At 39.8% G+C, this 25,944-nt stretch overlaps 2 protein-coding genes across 2 annotated transcripts; one reads left to right on the forward strand and one right to left on the reverse strand.

The window, feature by feature from the left end:
* Positions 1 to 1,969: 1,969 nt before the first annotated feature.
* Positions 1,970 to 3,509, reverse strand: C922_00151 (replication factor C subunit 3/5; the record flags this gene model as incomplete). The annotated part of the gene is made up of 3 exons (XM_008815768.1): positions 1,970 to 2,959; positions 3,068 to 3,250; positions 3,465 to 3,509. The coding sequence occupies 3 exons, from the start codon at positions 3,507 to 3,509 to the stop codon at positions 1,970 to 1,972; spliced, it is 1,218 nt and encodes a 405-aa protein (XP_008813990.1).
* A 2,312-nt stretch (positions 3,510 to 5,821) lies between these two features.
* C922_00152 (hypothetical protein) lies at positions 5,822 to 24,890 on the forward strand (the record flags this gene model as incomplete). Its single annotated transcript, XM_008815769.1, has 11 exons — positions 5,822 to 6,109; positions 6,228 to 6,313; positions 6,464 to 6,596; positions 6,753 to 6,817; positions 6,955 to 7,014; positions 7,201 to 7,284; positions 7,625 to 7,717; positions 7,883 to 19,369; positions 19,571 to 23,942; positions 24,185 to 24,574; positions 24,813 to 24,890. The coding sequence occupies 11 exons, from the start codon at positions 5,822 to 5,824 to the stop codon at positions 24,888 to 24,890; spliced, it is 17,136 nt and encodes a 5,711-aa protein (XP_008813991.1).
* Positions 24,891 to 25,944: the final 1,054 nt, after the last annotated feature.

Here is a 25,944-nt window from a genome sequence, read left to right on the forward strand (position 1 = left end):
CGTTCGGGTTGTATTCTTGTATGCGTCGCGCTGGGAGGCACGCAAACTTGTAGCAATGGTACATCCGTATGGTCACCACGGTGTTGGGTTGATGGGGGGTTAACACGTGCGTGTGTGTTGATACCTGTCCACGTCTACGCCAAATAGCGCAATTTCGAACGCAGTCACAGTTGAGAACAAATCGCTATTTGCCAAAGGCGGACGGCTAGCAATATTCCAAAAGGTTAATAATCCCTCCCCCAGAGGCATTCACTCGTGCTCCCTTTTCATCCCTTCGCAGGGGGCAGCTGTGCTCTGCTTTCATCGAAAAAGGTTCCTCACTTGGGTGAGCGCTTCACGTGCGATTACTTACGTGCATATGTTTAAGTGTACGTGCGTTTGGAAGGTGCTGGCTCGCGATGCATATGTCATATACATATGCATATTTTTTTTTTTTCTTTTTTTTTTTTTGTGCACAGCAATTTTTTTTTTTTTTTTGTGAAACTTTTATCACCTCTCCGAGTATTTTATTCGAGCTTTAAAGTTTGTTGAGGTTCCCCAATAAATTGAAGTTATCCATTTTTTTTAAAACAGATTAATAATCCCCACGAATGTTTCCGTTTGTGGGGAAACAATGCAAATGGGCTGCATACGTCTTTTAAAGCCAGCAGTGCTGCTGCGTAACTACCGTAGGTGTGTAAAAATGAGTGTACATATGTTTTTCTCTCGATGATGTGAGCCTATCCGAACGCACACACAAAGGTATGAATATCATTTTGTGTCCCTAAGCGTTCCCTATGCGTATCCTTGTAGCTACATAAACGTCGCAATCGTTTTAGCCCCTTGGCATAGACAGTGGTACTAGTTAAATGGTTAAATGGAGAGCTATGTTGGGGGACACACGGGAAAAAATTCGAACTATGAAATGTTTCAAAAATATAACATAGAGAACAAAGGGAGAGAGAAAAAAAGAAATATACGATGATGAATTCGCAATTTTGAGAAAATAAAGAAAGCTTCTTTCATATGAGAGAGGAATAAATAAAAACATCCTCAGCACGAGGATTTCTTCTTTAAATAGAAGTATCTCTTCTATGTGTACAACATGACACAAGTACAATTGCAACATGTCGTAGTGATGAAGAGGGGGTATACCTTTAACATGACGAGGCTGTCGGAGGAGTCGCAACGGCAACTGCATAGAAATGAGCGCATTCATTGCGAAAACCGGACACGAGGGAATTACGTTTTGGGATAAAGACAACGTGGCTTCTTGCACAGAAGCGATATCACCTTTTTGTTGCGTCTCTAAAAATTAAAAAAAGGAGGATAAAGAAGGGGGAAGTTTACTCGGGAGTATAAAAAAAGGCGAAATCAAGTGTCATAAGGTCGCCTAAAAATGTCGACATGTGTACGCACGTAAGCACGCAGGAACGCATGGACGAATCATCATACTCGGTGTGACACTGAAAGGACATTTAAAGAAGGCCATCTGCCTGACTTTAACAAATTAAACGAGACATAAATGCATAATGATGAGGCGCCATAAAATGAATGCTCTCTTTGGTGATATGCGCCATTATGAACCAACATCCTGCTACGTCGGGTGGGATTGAAACGGCTTCCTCATGGGCAGGTACATATACACACATCTGTGCAGACGCCTGCATGCGCAGGTGTGCCCAATCCCTTCTTCATACCAGGTGGCCCACGTGATCACTGCCCCATCTTGGAGAAAAAGTACAAATGCTTGTTAGGGAAAATAAGTAATTTGGTAAAGGTTTCCACCCGTTTTGACTTTTCATTCGTCCGATGCAGCACATGATTTTAGCACTGTTCATATTGCTTTGTTACTTGGAGGGGAATAAAAAAAAAGAAGAAAAAAAAAAGGCATGTTATGGACATTCTTCCCTTTTTTACGATATGAGAAGACTAGTTCGTCATTCCACGTTGCGCTCTTCTTGGCACCTTATTTCGGAAGTCCTGCCATTTATATATTATTCATGTCGTACTTCATTCTAAACAGCTCAGTTCTGAATTCTATGAACGCGCTGATTAGGGCGGACAGGGTGATTTGTTCGTTGGCCCCGGAGGAACACCTTTCCTCGATTTCGCCAAAATTTTTAAGCAACAAGCACACGGCAGAGTCCGGAAAATCATAAGTTAAAATGGATTCATACAGATTCACCATAATATCCTTTATCGAGTAGCCCTTACTGCACTGTAATTTGGTAACAAACTCGTATGATTCCTTGATGCTACTTTTAGTGAAATGCTCTAATATGTCTTTAACCTCGTCCGGTAATGGTATGTCTAACGTAGACAAAATGACGTTCTGATGGATGGTCATATTTTTATGACTCAATGAAACGACTTGTAAACAATTTAGAATTCTTCTCATGTCTCCTCGTCCAACACGTATGAGACTCTCCAATCCATCCTTTGTGAGGTGCACATTCTCCGATTTGGCAATATCAAGGGCTTTATTAACCATATATTCCTTCTTGAGTGGAGAAAATCGGAATGAGGTGCACCTGGATTGAATTGCTGGGGTTATCTTATTTACATAATTACATAATAAGCAGAAACGGACATTCTTAGCATAGTTTTCCATGATTCTTCTCATGGCATTTTGTGCTGGGTAGGTCATATGATCTGCTTCATCCAAGATGATTAATTTTAGCGAAGTCTTTTCACACGTATTGTAATGATTTTTCGATTCTGCAAATGTTTTTATTTGATCTCGAACTACACTTATTCCTCTATCATCGGATGCGTTTAATTCTAATACAAAGGAGCTTCGTGACTCACCATACAGTTCCTTGCACACAGCTAAAATGGTGGATGTCTTTCCTGTCCCTGGGGGCCCATGCAACAGCAAGTGGGGCAATTCTCCCTTTTCCACAAACTTCTGGATGGTGGATATGACTTGTTCGTGCGAAATTATGTCGTTCAGGACGTTTGGTCTGTATTTTTCCACCTACGCGGGGAGGTAAACGCAAAGGGGGTGAAGAAAAACGGGGAGAAGAAAAAAGGGACGATTGGTTCACCATACGCAGCTGTACCCCCAACAACTTGTAAACCATACGCTGGTCTGCTCTCTACCATGTAAGAGCGCACAATCATACGAGTATCTGATAGGCATAACGCATTCATCGGACGAGTGTATATAATCTACTAAAAGTAATATGCTACACACGAGGAGATAGTCTACCCATTTGGTTTTTCTGTTCCCTCCTTTTAACGTAGAAATGAACTCATTTTCATCGCTCTACAAAAGGGGCATTACAGGGAGACGACAAGTGCACGACTATCACCTCACCTCTGCCGCAGCTGCTATGACCACTGTGCCCAATTGGACGTACAGTTTGTGACTGCATCATGAAGATAACCCAAGCGCGCATATGCATATAACACTTCGCGATGTCATTGCATTTATATGTGGGCATTTTTTCGCAGCTCAATTTTCTTTTTTCTGCCCTTACCCATGGTGTGAGTTCTTCTATGTTCTGGATTTGAACTTCCGCCATTTTAAAACACTGTGCCGCGATTGCTATTTTGGGAATCACTTTCCGGGGATTTTTTCACATAACATTCATTTATGATAATTCACTTAAGTGCCAGAATGAAAAGTTTCGTTTAAATTAATTTTTGTAAAAGCGGGGAAGCGTTCGAAAAAAATTGTTATAATTAGTGAGATTTTTTTTTCTCTTTTTTAATTATATTTGTCTTTTGAAAATGAAAAAGGTTCTATTTTTATGCGATTATGCTTGGCTGTTCCCTTTTTTAGCAAAGGTTTTTTTTTTTTTTAATTCTTCCATTTAAGAAAGGGGAAATACACGCGCAATTGGTTTTTCCACTTTTCACGTTTTATGGTTTACTTCAACTTCGTAATGGAATTTTTTCCGCCATAGCAAAGGAGGGGTTGAGGAGAAGGGCGCTGTGATGATTTCATGCAAATGTAATCGCTTCGCATGTTACGCGTATGTGCACGGGCTCGTTTGCGCCTACGTGTAGATATTAATGCGTGTACCTATTTTTTTTGACGAATCCCGTTTTATGTTCACCATGCTTTACTCGGAAAACATCGTCGTAAAGAGAATTCCGTATGCTTTTTTTAGTCCCCGACGTTTGGGTTAAAGAAATAACATGGCTGTTCTCTTTCATTCCTGTCTCTCGAAACATTTTTAGGAGAAAATATGTGTATAATATACACCGCGTAAAAGTAAACAAAACTGAATATTTTTTTCCGAACAGAGGCTAAAATTGGACTTTAATTTTTTTAGGATATTTAAAATTCGAAGGGGAAAAAAACAGAGTGTGTGCCGTTTATTTATGTAATCATTTCATGACAGTGATGAGTAGCATGCTTAGCACCATCCTTCGTGTATAACAGTGATGTCATTTAAGTTTCTAGTGTCATGGAAGAATACCTTTATGTCACACTACCTTTCCGTGAAATACGCAGCGAAAATGGGTGACACTGCTAATTCGGGGCGCAATTTTTAAAATAGCCGCCCCTACAGGGTACTTTTCCCGCTGATGTTGTATGCGAATATTTTGTTCCCTACGCCATTTATTTTTCTCTCAAAAGGTGGTATAATTTAAAAGTGTGTTCTCGATTTAAGTGGTTTTACTGGAATTATGCCAGGGAAATCATTTTTTTAAAATGACAGGCATACTTTTTCTCTTTAATTTCGAGTTATGCAGAAAGGGGATCTGTAAAACTGGCGTATTAATTTTCTTCATTTGCCCTGCTGGAAAAGTGGATCCTCTATTAAGGCGAAAAATGCAAAATAAAGCAAACCAAAGCAGACCATCGCAAAATAGAACAGCTTTAAAAAAAAGAAACAAAAGTACGACGGAAAAGTGCCACCTGCGCCAGATCATGCATAAGCAAAATGACAGATCGCATAGTTCCATTCTACACACTTCGGAAAGGTTTATGCATGAAAAACTCTTCACAGTGTAAAAAGAAAAAAAAAACTAGAGGGGGGAAAACCTCTTTCCTGAAATGGTGTGCATATAAATGTGCGGGCACATATGATATCTTCCAGCAGTCCACTTGGGGCTCCTCGCGGCTGCCACTTTTGAGGATTATACCGCACTTGCATGGCTTAAAAAATAAAATGTCCCAAAATAACGATACCGCAGTGCTGAAAGGTCGTACACAGGCACGAGGTTGTATGCTCCCACCGCTTCGAATGGGTTAATTCCCTGGAATTTTTTTACTCGCGAATAATTTAAAAAAGGCAAAAAAAAATAAAAAGATTTCATTGTAACCCATTTACCCAACGCGCATGTATACACATGCGAGCATTCCACAGAAAATAATGACCCTAAAAATTTGCCGTAAAATTAAGTGCCGTTTGCTTACTTTCTGGAAAACTTTATGCCAAGTCGTCATGTGCACATGGGGACATACATATATATATGTATATATATGTGGCAAGCCTGAAGCGTTTTTCCTCTTTGTTTCACAAGGCAGTCATGTGGGAACTTTCTGTCGGTTGTCCCAGCAAGCAGTCGGGAGGAAACCCATTTCCCTGTCCCTACATAGGCGTGTGTGTTTGCAAAATTTTGGTATTATCCTATGTGCCACTTGACGCAAAGGATTAAGAAAAAGTAGAGTTATCCAAAGGGACAAATGAGAAGACCGCATGCCTGAAATATATATACATTTGAATTGGGCTATGAAAAAGGGGAAATAGAATGGCACATACGCTGATGTTGTGAAAAGGTAAAAGAAGCATACACAGCGTGTAGTTGTGCGAAGGAGCTTCGATCCATTTAGAGTAACCGCCATCCCCGGGTGGAATGACCAACGCTCATCATTTTAACCATGGATAACTTGGTTTGTTTAAAGTTATTAAGATCCAGAAGAAGGTGCAACCAAAATGAGATAGATAGTATCCTGCCCAACCAATGTAACGACATAGTAGCTCTGCTTTTCTTCAAAAGGAGAAGTAACTCTAAAGATAAAGGCCTTAATTTGTGCTTTAATTTTTTCAACAGTCGTAATAGTGCCCATTTTTTCCTAAACAGTCATACGCTAAACTGCTTCTGGATATGTTGCGACAAGGAGACTTTTACAAAAGGGAAAAGTGTGCAATATCAAATTCCCGTTTTGGTTAAATTGGAGGAAAACTAAAAAAAAAAAAAAAGAAAATGATAAACAGAAAGTGATATATAACAAATTGTGGCCTCTTTTCTATTCACCATTTTCCTTTTGCAACCCCCCTTCTTAGATATCGCAACAACCTGCCGTTTTAAATTTCTACAATTTTGCACATGTCATTAAAATAAATGCTCATCTTGAAAATAGAGAAATAATGTACAATGGGAGAACCAAATGCTTTCCTTTGCGCTAATAAAGAAATGTGCATTTATATTTCCAATGGGGGACGAGCGTTCCAGTTACGTGCACCTTCTCTCCGTTTTAACAATGTAGACGTCCCTTATCTGTTCACTTCCCCCTTTTCAGAATTGAAGGTAACTCTCTCCAGCTCCATATTTATAAAAAGGCACACACACATGGAAAGACAAGTGAAAGGAATAAGTTGTACAATTTTTATATTTCCTACGATAGGCTTTTTCGCTTTGTCGTTTCTTTGAATGTAATACTGGAGCATTTTCACCTGAGACTTGATTCAAGTGGAAGGAGTGCACTCCTTCTGTAATGCGTGCAGAGGTCTTTTTTTTACCTCCTGCTCGTTGCAGTGCTGTCCCCTTCCAACATATCACATTTGTAATATCGCCTTCCCACTGCGCAGGAAAAACTCTCCTTTTTGGAATCGTTCAATGAAAAATTTGTGAAAATAATTCCAAAGGGCGAAAGGTAAGGCTTGATGATGGCTAGCAGCAGAATTTTTCACACACCTTACGTGTTAGGATTGAACAAAAAGAATCAGACAGATGCATATATGAAGTTGTGATCCGTGTAACCCCTTTTTTCTTTTTTTTTTTCTTTTGAAGCTCCTTCTTCATCGTGCTAAACGACATCGTCTGCATTAAGCTGATAGCGAAAGGACTAAGGTGAAATGGCTGAGAGGATTGTCTACCGAGTGAATATATATGGGGAGATAAATAAATGCGTACATCTATGCGCATGAAGTGCCTTTCCTGCGGTGATGTACTCCGTAGGATCACCCGTTTGACCTATTCTTGTGGTGCGTATATATGCCCCTTTCCGCTCGTTTCAATTTTCCCCCCATTCTCCAGCTTAAAAGTGACAAAAATATCAAGCTTGCAAAACATTCTGACCAATGTGAGTGATTATATTTACTTCCAGAAGTGTGTTTATCGGTAGGGACAAGGAAATGTAGCTACACCATTGTGTAGGAAAACATGTTCCATTGTTCGATTTCTTTTCTTTTTCTCTTTTTTTTAACTTTACGTAGAAATGCCAAGCTATTCATTTTGACGCTGACGGCTCAGCAATTTCTGCTCATCTTTAATGGGGGGGAAAAGGCCCACTTGGCAATAAATATAAATAAGAAAGGTAACGTTTTATCCAGAGGGTCTTTTTATTTTTTAACTCAGCGAAGTTGTCCGAATGTGTGTAACCGCGTGAGAGAGGTATACGTACCTCTTGAGTTGTATTATAAATTTTATTTTTCCTTTTTTTTTTTGCGCGCGCAGTGAGAACCTTTTTCACCGACTTCGAAGTTAGTCATGATCTGTCGCACGTATTGTTGGTCGACCTGAGCAACCAGCTTTGGTCCTTTGATTTAGAAATGTAATTGTGCCTCTTTGGCGAAAAAAGAAAGAAAAGAAAAAAAAAAAAACAAAAGAAAACATAACAGATAAGCGTAATAACGCAATGTGCTGTTAACACATAGCACACATGCTGATGCTGCCGCAGCACCTCTGTAGCCAATCTCAACCACGCTTCCGTGTGCAGGTACCATCGTCTTAATTTGGAGAGTGGAAAAAATGAAGGCATTTTTACGAAGAAGAAAAAAATAAAGAACGTTGAAATGTATTTGTTACACACAAGGGAGGAGCCATTCAGATATGTAGAAATTTGCCAAAATGGAGATGAACAAAACGAGTTCCACTCAGAACAGAAGGAATTCATCCATTTTGAGCAAGGTAAAAAAAAGGTAAAGTTCAACTTTGAATCCTATTTTCCAGACTCCTTCAAATTAAGACAGAAATGGATTTACGTAAATCAAGCGTGCAGCAGAGAGAGGGATAACAATGTTATTAGCATATGGAATTACAAAAATTTGGAGAACTCCAGATATGCTTACATACTTGGAGAAATGAAAAATCGGTGTGGAGAAAAACGGAACTTCTACCAATCTGCCCACCAAGGAGAACCATCTGAGGAGAAGGGGAAAAACAGCCATCGGGAAAGTTACACAAAAATGTTATATTTCTATGAATGGGAGAAGAGATCCACCTATTACATAAATGTTTTAAATCATTTTAGTGAATATGATGCATGCTCCCATGACGATTTAGGGAGCAATGGTGCAAACGTCTCGGGCTATGAACGTTTGGAAACTAATAGCGAAGAGTCGATAGGATCCTATTGCATAAAAATGGATTACCACCTTGAGAAGAAGTATAGTATTGACGAAAATGAGCAAATGTATCGAAACGTTGCTAGTCGGAGGGATGGAGGAGTCAACAGAGTGGGAGAAATATACGCAGTGCGTGCCAATATGGGTATCCTTATAAATGGCAAACCCACCGATTTCTATACCTACGGTGAACAGCCAGACAGGTGCGGCCAAAAAAGGGGGGGCTATTCCTATGTAGAGCCGTGCCTCCCCAGCAACGCCTCGACTCCGCACAAACCAGGAGATCCCAATTTAGAGCAATCCATAAGAAGACTTAATCAGGTACTCCCAAAATATATACAACACATCCACGTGTACGATCACTTCACCGATGTAAAAAAATTATTCCTCATTAAGCGATTTCTAAAGTGGAATAATAAACGTGTAGATAATTTGAACAAGGCGAAAAGTAAACATTCCCTGTATGGTAAAAATGTCAGCAGGGTAAAGTTACATTTATGTAGGAAGTACTTTTTTGCTGAATATGTACTCCGTCCAGTGGAGGAAGAGGAAGGTAGACAAATTGAGCGATACCTAATTGTTCTCAAAAGGGAGGGTAGCCAGATTAAGTTCCTATCCACACTGAAGAATTACAACTATTTCTACCTAAGCAGCAAATGGCATGCTCTGATCCATGTTGATGATGTGCTATGCAAAGTGCTATTCACAAATTACATGCACACTCTGTTCAGCATCAGTGCATACAACAAGAGGGAACAGACAGAGAGAATTCTAAAAATGAATAATATGAAGAGGCATTACCACTACTTTGTCATGTTATACAACGGGTTCTTAAATAAAGACATGATTTTAATTAGAAAAACGTTGAGAATACGTTCCTTCAAAGAGACGGTACTCCTATGCAGAATGCTATTTCACTACATTTGGAGTAACTTCAACATGGAAATAATTTATTTTTACTTCTTTGATTATTTTTCCTTCATAAATCATGTGTGGAAGAAGAGATACAAACGGAAGATGAACAGTTTTATGAGCATTGTAAAGCACAAGAGGGAGTGCATACAGATATACATGACATTGTCCTTGAGAAAAATCTCCGATATAGTTGACGTGATTGGAAAGAAGTACCTCTGTTTTCGGGAAAGCAACGAATTTGAACGATCGAAGATGCAAGACGGGTTTGGGGAAAATGCTAAGGGCATACAGAATGGGGGTACCTATGCCCTACATAATAATAAAAAGAAGAAGAAAAAGACTATCCAAATGAATATTACATTTTCGAAAGGTAAACAGACGCAAAGGGGCAATTTAAAGGACTCCTCCGAAATCTTAAGCCAGCAAAATGGAACCTCCCTCATTCCTCAAAGCAATCCCCTAAAAGGTGGAACCTTCGCAGATGGCCATCTCGCTCACCCAACTTCGACGAAAGAGACGCGGGGAGAAGCAGAACTGGTAGAGGACCCACCTAAAGTCAACCCCCGTTGTAATAACTCCACCCAACTGAAGAAGAGTCCCGCACAAGAGGGAAATAAGCCATCCAGGTCCACAAACCTGAACTCTGATATACCGCCTTACGGGAAAAGAACCAAACGTGTCACAGATGAAAGCAGGAGGAGGAGCAGCAGAAGGAACATTCACAGCAACGACAACAGCAAAGACATAAAAATATTTCTCATATACTACTTCGAAAAACTGTGCTTTCGCGATAACTACAATTTATTTTTGAATAAAAAGTACAGCATCGAAATGTGCTCGCTGACTTTACACTTTATCATCTCCTTTATAGACTACTTTGTAAAGAAAAAACGATCAAGGGGGATCAACTTCAGCAAAAAGAATAATGCAATTTTTCTTGAACTTAATAAATATATATACTTTGCTAAACTTTTGATGAACGTACTTGTAAGCAATTATGAAACGAGAGTAGAACAGACCAGCAGAAGAAATGTGAGCCGGGGAAATGTCTGGGAAGATCTGAAATCTTTTCAAATTTCGAATGGCAGATCCCACGAACCCAATTTTTTCAGTTCCCTCTATCTTAGTGTGTACAATATGTATGATTCGATAGGGCAAATATTGTACGTAAAAAAATCGGCCTCTGATAAGATAGGTAAGCTCCTTCAGGGAGATAGCACTGTGGACAATGCTAGAAGTGGGGGTAAACCAAATGACCAGGCGAATGGAGCAGCAGAGGGTGAGACTACTCCCCCGCTGAAAAGTAAAGTTGATAGAAAAAGTAGCAAGTGGAATGATGGAGAGTCGCTACCCCCTGACGAGTCGTTTCGCACCTCTAATGAGGGAACTTCCCAGATGGTTGGGAAACCAAGCACAATTTGTGCGGAAGGAGGAAGCACAAAGGGTAGAAGCGTAAAAAAGAGTGAACCCTCTAATTCTGACCGTTCGAAGCTAATTATAGGGAGAAGCAATCTTGGGATTCACGAAACTGTTCAGAGGGAGTACGTCTCATCAAATGATAAAATGGACAATGCTGAAAACATTAGGAATCTCATTTTTTACCTGTGCTACGCCTTCATCGCCACTACGAAGAGGGACAAGAAAGGACTTCCATACTTTTATGTGAAAGACGTCCTATATAGAGAGGTCGATACCTCGAATAAGTTACTTTGTAACGAGCGCCCCTTCGATAGTGTCATTTACGACATACTCAATAGCAACGATTTGAGCACAGTTATTTATTACATTTACACGAAGAAGTATGAATTCTTTTTGAATTTCCTTCTTCTATATTTTAACTACAACCTTCTGCACAATTTTTTGCAAAGCAATCGAGACGACTTCGTAAGGAGATTCGCCTACGCAGCTGCTCGGGTGAGTGTGAACAGCGGGGACGATCAGGCCAATTCGAAGGTCGATCCCCAGGGAGAGAAGAAGCCTACCAGAGATATGACGACGAATCAGACGGCCAAGCAGAACACCAAGCAGGCGACCAAACAAACAACGAAGCTGAAGATAAAGGTAAAGACAAACGGACAGACTAAGGAATTGAAAGGAGAATATAACGCACTTTTCAACAAACTTCTAAGCGCTATTATAAACGACTCTGGAATTACAGTTACCAGGGGAGAGACGCACAACTGTACCACCTTTATTGATTATTTGTTCAAGGGCGAGGGGGGCAACGCTTCACTAACTGGTAAAGAAAATGAAGGGCTGATTATTCGCAAAAATGGTGCCCCTTCCAAGGAAACTGCTACCTCGTGGAACTACACCAATGGGATACATAACGGGGGATGTGAGCCGAATAGAGAAATTGGCTCCACAGATAAATGTTCAGTTAAGGGAAACCATAACAAGGATGAAGTGCAAAGGGGTAAAATGAACCGCCTCTATGGTAACCCTGGAATGAACTCCACCTGCAAGCGTGTCATTGAAGAATTGTCGATGTGCTCCCCTCATAAAATGCAATTCGAAGAAAACAAGCACACATTGAAGAACAACATATTGAAGATATACAAGATGTACGACACTCTGAATGATAGCTTCACAAAGTTAAAAAACGAAATTCAAGTGAAAAATATAAACACATTTCTGCATTTTCAAAATGATATAAAAAGGATTTTAAAGAACAACCTAGTAAGTGTAATAATGGGCATATACAAATTAGTCATGGAAGATAAAGTGGAGTGTAATTCTCATTTTAAGCAGAACGTAATGAATCATTTGATGAGTAATGCGAAGATCCCATTTTGCTTCATCCATTTGAACCCCCATAAAATGGTCATAAATTACTATGGAACTATCATATATAGGTTGCTATGTAACAATATAGACTCCTACTTGAACGTGTGTGTAGGCATATTAAAAGTACTATGTGTGGATGTGTTGAAATTCTTAAAGAAGATTGCCATAAATACTCTGAAGAAATATATAAGAAATAAATTGCTCCTATTTTTGCGTAAGAATGGCTGCACATTTAGTGTAGCGGATAAGAGGGCTATCAAATTTGTGGCAATTCTGGAACTCTTTTACAGAAATAGTTCCTACGTAGCTGAGCATAACAAAGCATACACAGATTATATGTTGAACAGAAATGTTTTTAATCTTTATCACAGTGCAGCATTCTTAGGTGCACTCAAGAAGAAACTACACCGTAGTGGCCACAACTACGTTCATGACAGCATATACAAAGAGAAAAGCCCGTTGAGGGTTTTTACTCTCCTTAACATGTTCGATGCGTCTAACCTGGGAAACACCGACTTTGTCAACCATTTCGATCACGCCTCGCATCTATATGTGCCGTTCGTTATTCAGAATTTTTCTAACACATACTACGTGCCGGGTGAGAGAGAAAGGCGGGGGGAGGAAGCGACGGCGAGGGAAAGAAGGGACAACAAAAGAGAAATAAGCAACGCGCACTTGAACGGTGCAAAAACAACAATAAGCCATTTTTCACTGATCTGGATAAATACCAAACGAAGAAACACGAAGAAATGTCACCTAGTGCGGATGAAGAGGGGTTACTTTATCAAGATGCGACACAGTGGGAGAATGAACAACAATTTGCGCCACACACGAAGAGACGAAGTGGCTATACGTCGAAGCAATAAAAGGGGACAACCTATTTGGGGGAAAAAAAAAAAATTAAATATGCACACAAATGAGTACATCAAACTATATGAACATGAACGCTGTCACGCGACAGATTTGTTCTTTGAAAATTTGGACAGATTATCCCTCCAAGGGAGCAAACAAATGATTGATATCATGTCCCATATTGAAGGAACACATAGGGACGATATCCCCCGCGAGTGCGGTCTCCCATCTGGTGAGCAGAATGAGAAAGGAACAAAAATTGCAGCAAATGAACAAGTACAATTTAATTCTACAATGGTGAATGTTGCCAGAAGTCAACCCACGAAGGACCCCAGTTGGGAAAAGAAACACTCTAGCAAAATTTCCAGCTGCTATTACACAAGCAGAAGGGGGAATAACAACGTCGTTACATTCAACATGGCGAAAAATTGGATGAAATTGAAAGGGGAGGAAGTAGACGACTTGACAATTATCAGTTACAGAAATTTTAGCAGCAATATAATTAGCGAAAGGAGTAATATACTACTGAGTCGAAAAGACTCGTACAGGAGTTGCCAAGAAAAAGGAAAAGGATACTATTTCCATTTTGACAACTACGACAACGAGTGTTACTGCTTCTCCTGTGTCGGCACTCAGGTAAAAAAAGGAGAAGATGACGGTAAAAGAGAAGGCAACCAAATGATTCAGGCTGATTATAACTATAGCAATGTGGACTCGGTTGATGATTTTGTAGTGCACAATAATCAGACCATCGAGACCATCTCAGAAATTGCCCACAAAGACAGAATTGCTGCTAATGAGACAAATCTGAAAAGCGTTTACGTAAATGATACGTTTGTAATTGAGCAGAGGGAGAAGACAACCCCCGAGGACATGTTCATGCAAAGAATCAAATCGAGGGAGAAAATCCATCACGCATGTTTGAAATGTGAAGAGAAGGGTGAAAAATCATCCGGGAGATTAGCACACTTTGAAAAAAGTCACAAAGGGAAACACCCCATTGGAGAACGTTCTTATCGACTTACTCCGTGCGATTTCCGTAGCAGCGGTTCCTACCTCTGCTGCTCCATCAGCATGTTAAAAACCCTAGACAGAAACATCATGATTAGAATTATTCTACAAAATAGGGGCATGAACTTTTTGTACTTCCTTATGAAATATTTTGCCAAAAAGGGGACCCAAAAATGGTTTTCACAACGTGGGACTTACTTCCTCGAGGGAGATCTTACCCGGGTGAGAAACGAAACAGGGGGAAAAAACATCCACCATTTGAAGCGCTCCAAAAGAGGGAGAACTCTGTTGCCGTCTTCACCTGCACAAGAGGAAACACTCACCGATCATCGGATTGTTCTTAAAAATGCACATGTTAAATTCAAAGCGGATAAAGAAGGGCGCGTCGGAGGCGAACAGCCCCTTCTAGAAGACAACCCCATTTACAAACGCGTACTTTTAAAAAACAAACCGGGAAAAAAAAACAAAATAGAGGCAAAAAATTTATTCTATGAATTAATCAAACTTATTAACATAAGGTCCTACAACTCGCGTTTGTTTTTGCACATCCTGGAATACTACGCAGATAACAGTGACTTGTCTGCTCTGTTCACCCTTCTGCAAACGTTAAAACATTTTAGCGATAATTTTTTCCAGACGGTTCACAAGTCGGCTGAGTTTAACTTTTACGAAAGGATCAAAATTGGGAAGAGCATCCATCGGGTGGGAACAAAACGGGGTGAAGAGGGAAAACATCACTTGAGGGTACATTCCAAACTTGCGGAAAAGTCCCACAGGAGTGGTCAACACCTGGACGAATATGAAAAAAGTTTTTTAAAAATAATTAGTTACATTCAAAATGAGTTCCGAAATGAGTGCACACCTTACATTTACAGTTTTGTCGAGTCTGTACTGGAGGCACATGGGATTTTCCTCTTAAATTTTGACTCATTGTATAACGTAAAAATTTTGCACCACTCCCCTGGTAGTGAAAGCATTCACAGTGTGGCACCAAATGAGGAACCTGCAAAAAGGAATGTCTTAAATGATTTTCCTAAGGTGCAGAGCGCCGTAAAATCCCACCTTTTCCGTGCTAGTCGCTCCAAAAGGTGCGCTGAGAACACAAACATCTGCTACTCCATGATGGTTAAACTGAGCAGGAATCTTCTATGTTTGAATTATATATCATACGAAAATGTTGGAGGAAAATTTAACACAGATATCTCCGTCGGAAAGAACAGCAGCCTCATGCAGTACAGGCAAAAGTACCTAACTTCCAGCCGGGTGAACAAACTCCACAAGTACATTTTAACCTACCTGCTGGGAAATCAAAGCTACACAGGAATATACTTCTTCGTGTTGATGAACAGCAAGCTATTTCGATTTCCAGAGAATTGCAACTATTTAGTAAAGGAGCTTTACAAAAGAAAACATCGTTTTTTCTTCTTTAGCCGATCCTCCGAGTCACACCTTCGTTATTTATCTTGCTACATATATTCCCAGTTGCGCAACAATTTGTTAGCTCTGTCTTTGTACAATTTGGCGGACATATTTTTGCACGACTGGGAGGAGTTTTCCGCAAAGGGTGAGACTGTCAAAGTGGTAAATGTACACAAAAGCAGTGAAAAAAAAGGAGTCCAGTGGAGCCAATTTAGGGCCGCTAATGAAGGGTCTGTCCCACGAAAGCTACCCATCGACGAACTTCACCACGAGGAGGCAATATTCCACGCGCAAAAGGGGAGAGACTCGCCAATCTGTCCTCGCAGAGATGCCTCTTACAACGTCAACAAAGTAGCAAATGAGCACATGCAAGGGGAAGCACTGGGGCAATCACATCACGACGATGCGGAAGGAACGAACTCCATTGTGAACTCCATTTTGAGAAGAGACAAAGATTCCATTCCCTTCATGTCCCTTCACGTGCTGTGCTTTCTAAATTTTAAATTATTTCTTTGCATCTTCATGTTTAGCAATGTGGACATCTTTGACTTGAAAAAAAATAAAGAAAATAGTCCAACTTATGTAAACATATATTTTTTTAAAAAATTAACGAAGAAGTTTATGCCCTCTATGTATGAAGCGTATTTTGGAAGCAAAACATTTTTGAAGGCCAAATTTAAAATCAGGTTGGAAGAGGAAAAGGGCCCAAACAAGGACCTGTTCAAGTTGGCCATCCGAAATTTAGCGAAATATTCGGAGAACTACCTCAAAGTGGGGAAGCCGAGGAATGCACTTCAGCAGGGGGGCTCACACAACAAGACAGGGAAGGGCTCTCACATCCTATGCTTCGAAAACATCCCAATAGTGAACAAACTGTGCACTTCTCGCTGGAGTCGCACAGATAGGAAGTCCAATTTGATAGAAGCCGTCTCGAAGATGAAAAAACGCACATGTTCTGAAAAAAAAATCCGTCATTCTGTGATGCAGTTAGAACACTGTTATGATTCATTCACCTATAACAAGGACTTGTCATTAAAGCAATTGCTACAACAGACGGTGGACGAAACGTTCTTTAAAACCCACTTTGTCCCCTTTTCCATTTTTAAAAATATTTTTAAAAGGGAAGAAGATTATCCGTCATTGGAATGTATGGATGAGGCTGCTTCGAAGGGAGGGGATATAAAAGAGAACCTTGAAGGAAAAGCACATTCAAAAAAGAACCAGCGCGTCGAGGCGTATCGCCTATTTTGTAGTGACTCCCTCGCTGAAAATAAAACGTTGCGGGGCATGTACAACTATAGGACATTCTTTTCGGACGTGAGGAGGGGCCAAAAAACAGACCATTACGAGAGTTATGTGGCAAAAATTAGGGGTGGTGACCTAAAAAAGGGGGAATTAAAAAACGAAATGAGGAAATCTACCTTTTGTTATGGACAGGGCAAACGTTACTATGATGGTACGCCTGAGGATCCCCCGCAGTGTGGACAGAATAACTGCAGCCCGATCAGCAAAAACCGCTTCTATTTTTTAAAACATTTTGATGTGAAGCATTTCCTGATTTCCTGCCAACCGTTGGTAGCATATCACATCCTGATCATTAACCATGTCCAATACAGACACAGAAGGGAAGGAGACCTATCAAAATATCTATATATAAATAACTTCGACACGAAAGGGTGCAACGATTATCTCTTAAGTAGCAAGGTTCACTTACCCCTAAATTTAACAGAAGATTTAAAGAATGTGATTAGCGACTTATGTTTGCAGCTGAGTATCTTCTACTTTAACAACAACGATATTCTGTGTTCCCTGTTATGCTTCCTACATCTGTGTAATGTCAACATTGAAAAAGTGAAAATGTACATCCTTTCCATGAAGAGTATATATTATTACTTTAAAAAGAATTATAAGAGGAGGGCCTTCTTTGACAAGTGGGTAAAAAACTGTATGGACTTGCTCAAGATGGATAATTACACCCTTGATGATTTTCGCAAACAAAGGAAGAATATATTTTACGAAAGCTTTAACCTCACAGGTATCAATTATTATGACTTGTTTGAAAAAAGCTTTATCGAATTGATTGTCATTAAACTGTTTTTAGATCTCTTCAAAGAGGGGGAACAAACGGACGTGGACTGTGCTACCCCGGAAAGGGCAAACAAATGGGTCACGCAAAATAGCATCAGCACAAGTGAGACGTTGGGTCTTCCATGTAAGAAAGACGAAGAAGGGGGAACAACTGTGGGAGTGCTCATTGGGGATAAGTACAAAACTATAGAAACGCGTATGAACATGTGCAATGGAAGGGGTAAGTGCGACTTGTCCGTTTTGCATAGAACGGACACAGATAAGTTACTCCCCCGTGAGGAGAATCAACCTAGGGGGAGAAATATCAACAGAACGAATCAGAGCATAGCCATTCCCGATAAAGATGACATCGCCCTGAGAGGAAACATGAATGAGTACCATTTGGAGGAGACACAACCGGGAAAGCAACGCAACCGTGCAGGGGTAGGGGCAGATTACTACACAAGCAAACCGGAGTCAAAAAAGATGTTCATCCTGATTCTGCTAGAAAAGTCCATACAGTATAGAATAAGGGACAAGAAGAGGAAAAAGAAGAAAAAAAAATACTTTAACGATTTTTTAAACATCATTTCGCTCTACTGCAAAGTGAACAATGTGCACCAGCCCCTAACGTTGCTACACATTTTGAGCAAAAAAAATGACATTTTTATATTCTTCTACGAATGTATTGATAAAAATATAGACATTAAGACGTGCCAAGACATCGTGAATTTATACACAAAGAATAAGCACACCAAGAGGCACATACTCACCTTCTTAAATCATGTTCAACAATATATGAACACAATAATGAGATGTCAAGCGGGGGACAAAGCGCACAATTTGGAACAACAAACTGCCGAAGCCGAAAGCGTCGGAGGTAGGGATAACTGCAGAGATGAGATCCTCAATAATGGTAGTGGATACAAATCTACCAACGCACTGCTGCAAAAGATACAAAGCGTCTTTACGGGGAATACCCATTTTTACAATCGCGAAAGTGACACAATCTACGCAGGAAAAACAATTCTGGAGTTACTCTACGATTTGATTTACAACAATTATGACTACAGGCGTGTGCAGAATGCTGTCGAAATGGTTATCAGGCATAATACCTTTTACACGAAATTTTATATATACCTGATGGCCTACGTGCAGTTTATTTTTAGAAGCACTTTTCCCCACCTATTTGTGGACAGGTGCAAAAGGGCAGTAGGAGTAATGTCCACCCAGAAGCATCTTAACCTTAGCCACCTGAACAAACATGAAAAAACCTTTGGAAGGAAATTTTACTCATATGATGATCTTCACAATTTTATAGCATTGTTTAAAAAAAAAAAAGCAGAATATAGCAACTTAATGGTCATGTTAAAGAACGTGTGGTTTTACCTACAAATTCGTGGGTATCTATTATATCTCAAAGATATGCAACTTTTAAACCTGGAGAAGTTGAAATTTTACCACTGTGTGCATAATTTAGGGGAGTACCAAGTGAAGAGGATGGACGTCTTTTTCGATGTGATGAAAAAAAAAGAAACGACATATGTGCTAATTTTTTTTCTCCTTACCAATGGTATATACAATTTACTGGACAGATTTCTCTACATCTTTTATTTTGACAAACCCATAGTTTGCTTCTGCAATTTTGTGCGATGTGTTCGCGAGTGTCATTTTGACCTGGCACTGCATTATCTGAAGAAGCATTACAACAAGTACATTAGGAGGAGGTGCACAAATGGAAACAATTTATACTACTTTTTTTTTATGCACCTTGTAAATTACCTCTTGATGGAGCGACCCAGTACGAGGTATACCACTCGAGTGAACAGAGGGGTGGCCGCCTCACCATAGTGTTCCCCCTTTTTTTTTGAGTGAAATTTGATATTACCTCCCCTGTGTTTATGCCCCCCACCACCATATGGTAGGCATCATCTCACTTGATAAAAGCAGTTATTCTCATGTATGTCACTGCATTACCATGGGGTGTTCGATTCCTTCCCTCTGTGCAGACATATCATTCTGGAGATGCTCGTACGAACAAGGCAAGACTGCAAATACGATTTTGCTTTTTATGCGCATAACGCTCTGGTGAATGTGAACCTGAGGAAGGATATTCACTTCACCATTTTGGATGCATGCGAAGAATTAGCAGATAGAAAAAAATTTGAGAGGGCCCAAAAAATGCTGATTGATATTCATGCGTCTATAGAAAAGACCTCCTCGAAATATGCCTTCCCGTACAACAAGGGGCACATTGCATTGAGCAGATTTGTTCTGACACATTACACATGTTTTAAAAACTTTTTATTTATCATAAAGGAGAAACATTACGTGGACGACTACCTAATTGCGCTGTATAATGTGTCCCTCTCGTGGGGATACTCGAAAGTAATTTTCCTCACCTTTCTTTTGAACTACTCATACACATTTCAATCCAATTTAAGTGTCTACGATCAGACAACCATTTTGCTACTCTGTATATTGATCACAAATATGTTGAGAAAAGAATCCAATCAGGTGTGCGAAAAGGTTAGCGGGAAAAGAAAACCCATCTTCCTGTACGTGGAGGAAAAGATACTATCAACTAGAAAGCTGCTTAGTAGGAACTCTAAAGGGAGAAGAAGGAAGGAGACGGAGAGGGAGAAAAAGAAGGAGAAGCAGAATGAGACAGAGAAGGAAAAGTGCCCCAGCCTGTCCATACTGAACTTCCTGCCCCTTAACAATGAAGAATGCGAAAATTTGTTTCTATTTAAAGACTACAATGAGAATAGAAAAAAATATATAAAATATCATGAGGACACCTTTCCCAACTTTGAAGCAGACAATGAGCATCTGCAGTTTCGCGATGAGCTTTACTACTACGAGGCCAAGTTCTTCCGCAATTTTGAAAGAAACGTACAAATTGTTAAGCACCTGTGTGTGAGTAAAAAGACAACAAACGATCTGAAATTGAAAGTATTGTATCTCCTGAACCTATCAACAAGGGATAAAATTTCTATACAATTTAAGCAACTGAGTATACCTCGGATAAAACACATTTTAAAAAAAATCAGGACGCAAAGAAATCAAAATACAGTAGTGCATGTGCACAGCGTCACTAAAACGAGGATTCCCCCATGTGGAGTTACAACAGATCGGCAGTTAAAACGGATAAGCCAATTTTGCAGGAAGGGGGAAGCACCAAGTGATGAAAATGTGACAAATGTGAATTACGTGGAAGGTATACAAAAGGGCCTTCTACCAAAGTCCACCCAAGGAATAAGCTTATATGGGAGCAACAACATGCTGACGACGAGGCCTACTGGAGAGCTCCCTAACCCTCATGACCCCTCCACGTATTGCAAAAAAAAGGAAGCCATATATTCAGGAAGTCGTGATATAATCCTTAATCAAGGAAAGGACATCGGAAAGGAGAAACAAAAGCAAAATGACTCACATGATGAAAAATTCATTTTTAGGGAAAAGAGTCATAAAAGGCTCGCAAACCATGAGGACAACATAACCATTTTGGTGAGCATTTTTATATGTATAAATAATTTAATTAACAATTTTGATGTGATCACGGCGCAGCGGATAGTAGACAAGTTTTCCATTTTGAGCATATACAAGGAAATAAAGAGGGGTGAACGGATGATGCTAAAAAAAGGCACACCGTCGAAAGAGTCATTTCGACAGAACGCAAAAAAGAGCACCAATACGCGTAGAAGTAACCTAAATTGCCATGTCAAACGGGAGAAGGGAAGCACAAATATACACAGGGGAGAGGTATCAACGTCGATGGAATCGCGATCCATTTTTGACGTCTGTCTAAGTGATCGAAACGATGAGAAGTGGCCTCCCCCTTATGACCCGTTTCGAAAAATAAGAAATTATACCCTCTTTAATAAAAACGAAATTGATGCAAAAAAAAATCTGGAAACAAAATTAAACATGAAAAATGACAAGTCCCATATGCACATTGACGATATATATAAGTACGTTCACTACAATTCGGTTTATGCCCTCGTTATATATTACTGTTTGTGTAATGGCCCCAGATCGGGGGAGGATCTAACGAATTTATTATCCCACAAGAGGGGAAAAAGAACTTCCAACCTGTTGCAACACCTGTTTGAAAGAGCCAGAAAAAAATGCAGTTGCGATATTTATGCATTTATTCTAAGGGCAGAATTATTACTTACCGTTAAAAGCCGAATATGTGGAATGAGTGGTCTTATAACAAGACCGGTGCTCCATCAATCAAATGGCGACCCCCTCCTGTTAACACTATACTTTTACCTTCTAAAAAATTCAGTTAGCCTAAACGGAACGAAGGCGTTCGATGCGTCCGTCGGATTGAAATTCACGTACTTGTTTAAAAGCAAAATGAATACCCTTGCTACAAATTTACTGATTTATCATAACTTTATTTTATTCCTTTTAAGTAACTTCCAAAAGTACTGTTTGCGCGAACGTCTAGATAAAAGCCGCGTCACTGGCAGTGGTAATATGGCTATCTCTCTGCAGAGGTGCACTCGGGAGAGGAAAAAAGAAAAGGAGCACTCAACAGGGCACTCACATTCGGAGAATGGCGTCGCCAAGGGTAACACCGCCAAGAATGACACCTCCAAGAGACGATACACGGATAGAATTTTCCTTTACCACGAATGCTCCCACGAATTCTTCAGTCAGTATACAAATATGATATTGACCAATTCATGCAACTGGTTATATGGGAGATGCTACTTTAGGAGCCTGCTGGATGTCTACTTCTACCTGTTGCGCGTGATGATAAGGAATGGGCGCAAAGGGGAAGGGCCACGGAGTAGGAGGAAACCAGGATTCTACTACCGCCAGGGAGATATTCGCAAACTCATGGAAGGAATCAAAAAAGGAGATCCCAATTTTTCCAACATATTATGTTCCAACCTGATTAGATTCTACCGAAAGGAGTGCATAGTCTTACCCTCAGAAGTAGAAGTAGAGATGCTTATCTTCTTATACAAATTAGCGTGCAAATTCACATCAGAGCGGCATACCACTTACATTACGAATTTGATCAAAATGAGAAGGCACATGTATCTAAGAAGGAAAAAAAGGCACCTCATTTTTCGACTTCTGGTAAACATAAACGAGTATGACAAATTAGACTTCCTATTTAAACTACTCTTTGAAGATATGTCCATTTTTGATTTTTTAAAGTATAACAGAAACATGTTTTTGTCTCTGAATGTGTACAATTTCAATTGCGACCTTAGCGTTTCGCTCAATAGCAGCTGTTTATTGTACAATCAGACATTGTGCAAGTTAGGTCCCACGCGTGCTGGGGTAAACGAGTATTACCGTGCAGATCGGCTGTCTGAGGAAAAGGCACCAGGGAGTGGCACCCAAAGGGTAGAGACGGTAGTTAACCACTCGGGTGATGATGTGGCTCCAAATAGAGGCATCATTCGGAGACGCAAAAATGCTCAGGCGAATGTGAGGAGCGGCGGTAGAAGCGCCAGCAATCGAGCCAATAATCGCGCCACTAATTACGCCAGTAATCACGCCAATAATCACGCCAGTAATCACGCTCTGCAACGCAGTGGAAAAATTAAAAATGAAAAAGTTCTGCACCTACTGAACGCCGTGCACGATTTGTACAGAGAAGAAAAACAGGAGAAAAAGAGGGCAGAGCAAAACCAAGTAAACATTTTCTACAATTTTAAAGGATTAAAATTTTCAGATTTGATCAATTTTTACGAAGAGAATTACGTCAAAACATTTGAAAAGAGCAAGATGATCCCCTCTGCTTCTCCCTTTATATTTTATGATGACCATTTGTTTGTCTACATATTGTCCTTCTACGTGGTGCAATACTGCAAAGAGTTTTCTAAATGCGACATGGAAATGTTAGCACGGGTTTATAAACAAGTGGGACTGAAGCATGAGCTGTACGAACTGCTAAGTCGGGAAGCAAACAGCTGTGTGCAAAGTTTAAAGGGAAATAAAGACGTGTTTGATCTATTGCACGTTCGTACAATAATCGTTTGCATAAACCTCCTACACCATTGCGCTCTCATATTACTAGAAATGGCCAATTTATATGAGTACCACACAAACTTGAACGATATTTACCTCCTAATTTTGCAGCTGAAATATGTATATTTGCACAATAAGCTACATTCACAACAACGGAAAAGCAGCAATTTCTTAGCTTATTTCGACAAATGCATTGCTTTCAACCATTTGGGGCGTAAAAAATTGTACGAAGACAATTTTGAGAAGATGTTTGACCACGTTGTACAGGAGAACATTCCCATTGGCAACTACAAAATAAACTTCCTCAATTTAGGTCTTGAAGATTTTATTTCGTTGGTGGAGCAACACCCTGTGTTTTACGAGACGCTGATTTTGTTGAAGGTACGAATCTTCACAAATAATGGAAAAACGACATGGCCGCGCAGAGAAAGGGTGGCTTCCCACTGGTGCAAACTCATGCGCTATAAATAAGTTCATTCATATGGGAACTTCCTCCCCCTTGTGCACATACAGCTACGCATCATGAGTGTGGCAAAGGGCCACACTTTTGCAAAAATAATTATATGCTTCGCCAGGCACGCGAGCTGATATGCACACCGGAATTTTCCCCTTCCCCTTCGTAGGCCTACGAAAAAAATTACGACGATCTGGTGTACGCCTTTATCCCCAAAATTTTATACATCCAGGTTATCCTTCACGGCAATAAAAAATATTTAAGGGATTACTGCTCCTACAGTTGCGTCGACAACAACACCATAAAATATGTGGCTAAGTTGTTTCAAATTAACAGCATTCACTTAAAATTTCATAAAAATTTCCCAACCGAAAAGTATAAGTATTTGAGTGCCAAGAACGACGTGCTGACGTTTGATTTTTCTCGATACATTTTATCCGCCATAAATATACAACCCACTCGCGCCGGGGAAAAAGAAACAGTTTGGGACTACGCCCATCACGTGCGTTCGCTGAAGCACATACTTGGCGAAACAACCAATATCGATTTGAAAATGAAGGTGAGACAAAAGTTGCCCGCACGCGCATGCAAACGCATACCTGTGAAAAAGCGTACCTGTAAAAATACATACGCACGAAAATGCATACGCGCAAAAATGCATACACGAGAAATTGAGACAATTTAAATGTATACAATGTTTAAACATACATTGTAAAAATCTCAACCACGCGCTCACGCGCGGTGACATATAATCCACTCATTCACGTGCCAACGCGACTGAACTCCTTTCCATTCAGGTTTGCAAAAGCCTCGGACCCGACTTTGATGACTTGTTTTGTGAATGCAGGAACATTTTGAACTTAACGATGAACTAGCAGGGGGAAAAGGGAAAAAAAATGCGACAAAGGAGGGGACAAATGAGGGGGAAAAAAGAATGCGACAAATAAAGGCAATGAATAAGGGCAAAAAAGGGACTCAAAGATGAACAACTACTTTGTGCTACCGCCCGGGAACAGAAAACGAAGGATGAACTTTTTTTTTCTTGTCGCGTGAATATTGTTCATATGGAAACATAACACGTTGCAAAGCGTACATAAATGGGTAATTTTAGAAAGTTAATATAAGCATGCTTGCTTCCCTAGCCCAGTCGCATTATCTAAGAGATTACGCAAATAATATTATGTACAAAATCAAATTCGCGTTTCATTTGTCCCTTAAAATTGTACAAATAGGCGAAAAGTAGGCATGTATAATTAGTAGGCAAGTTTATGATTTTTTTTTCACCATTTTTGTGAATCTTTGAATCTGCGAATTTGAGAAATTGCGAAATTGCGAATTTGCGTGTTTATTTTTTACAAAAAAGAGATTTCTCTTTTCCTCTTTTGCGGTTTGTAAAAGGTATGTAAGTATATATAATATACCAGCAGCATTACACAGTGTATTGTACGGCATATACATAATATATATATATGTAATTATGTATGCCTACTGCTTAATGTACGCCCTGCAAATTCGTATAATGTCATATTTGGAAAAAATATTCCGTCGTTAAATTATGTCTTGTTTGTTTCCTTGACAAGCTGTCGCTTCGTCCTTTCTGGAAAGCGTTCATATACCTTCTACCAGCCCATCGGCATATGCCCGGGATACGTCATCATGATATATAAATATACGTAACGGAGCTATAGCATGTACGTATAAGCAAGTATAGAGTTCTGTACGTGAGTATATATATACGTATATATATTTATGTGCCTTACGGATATATGCAAATAATTTGTATAGCATAATATAGTATACTTATCGTATCTGATAATATTGTGCTGTATTAGTTTTTGTGCCATATTTATGCTGTATTATTTCTTATGCTATACGCGCCTGAGGTACGTATTATAAAATACGCGGCAACATTATTATGCGTACAGTACG

Source organism: Plasmodium inui (assembly GCF_000524495.1).
Source record: "Plasmodium inui San Antonio 1 unplaced genomic scaffold supercont1.1, whole genome shotgun sequence".
NCBI classification, from domain to species: domain Eukaryota; phylum Apicomplexa; class Aconoidasida; order Haemosporida; family Plasmodiidae; genus Plasmodium; species Plasmodium inui.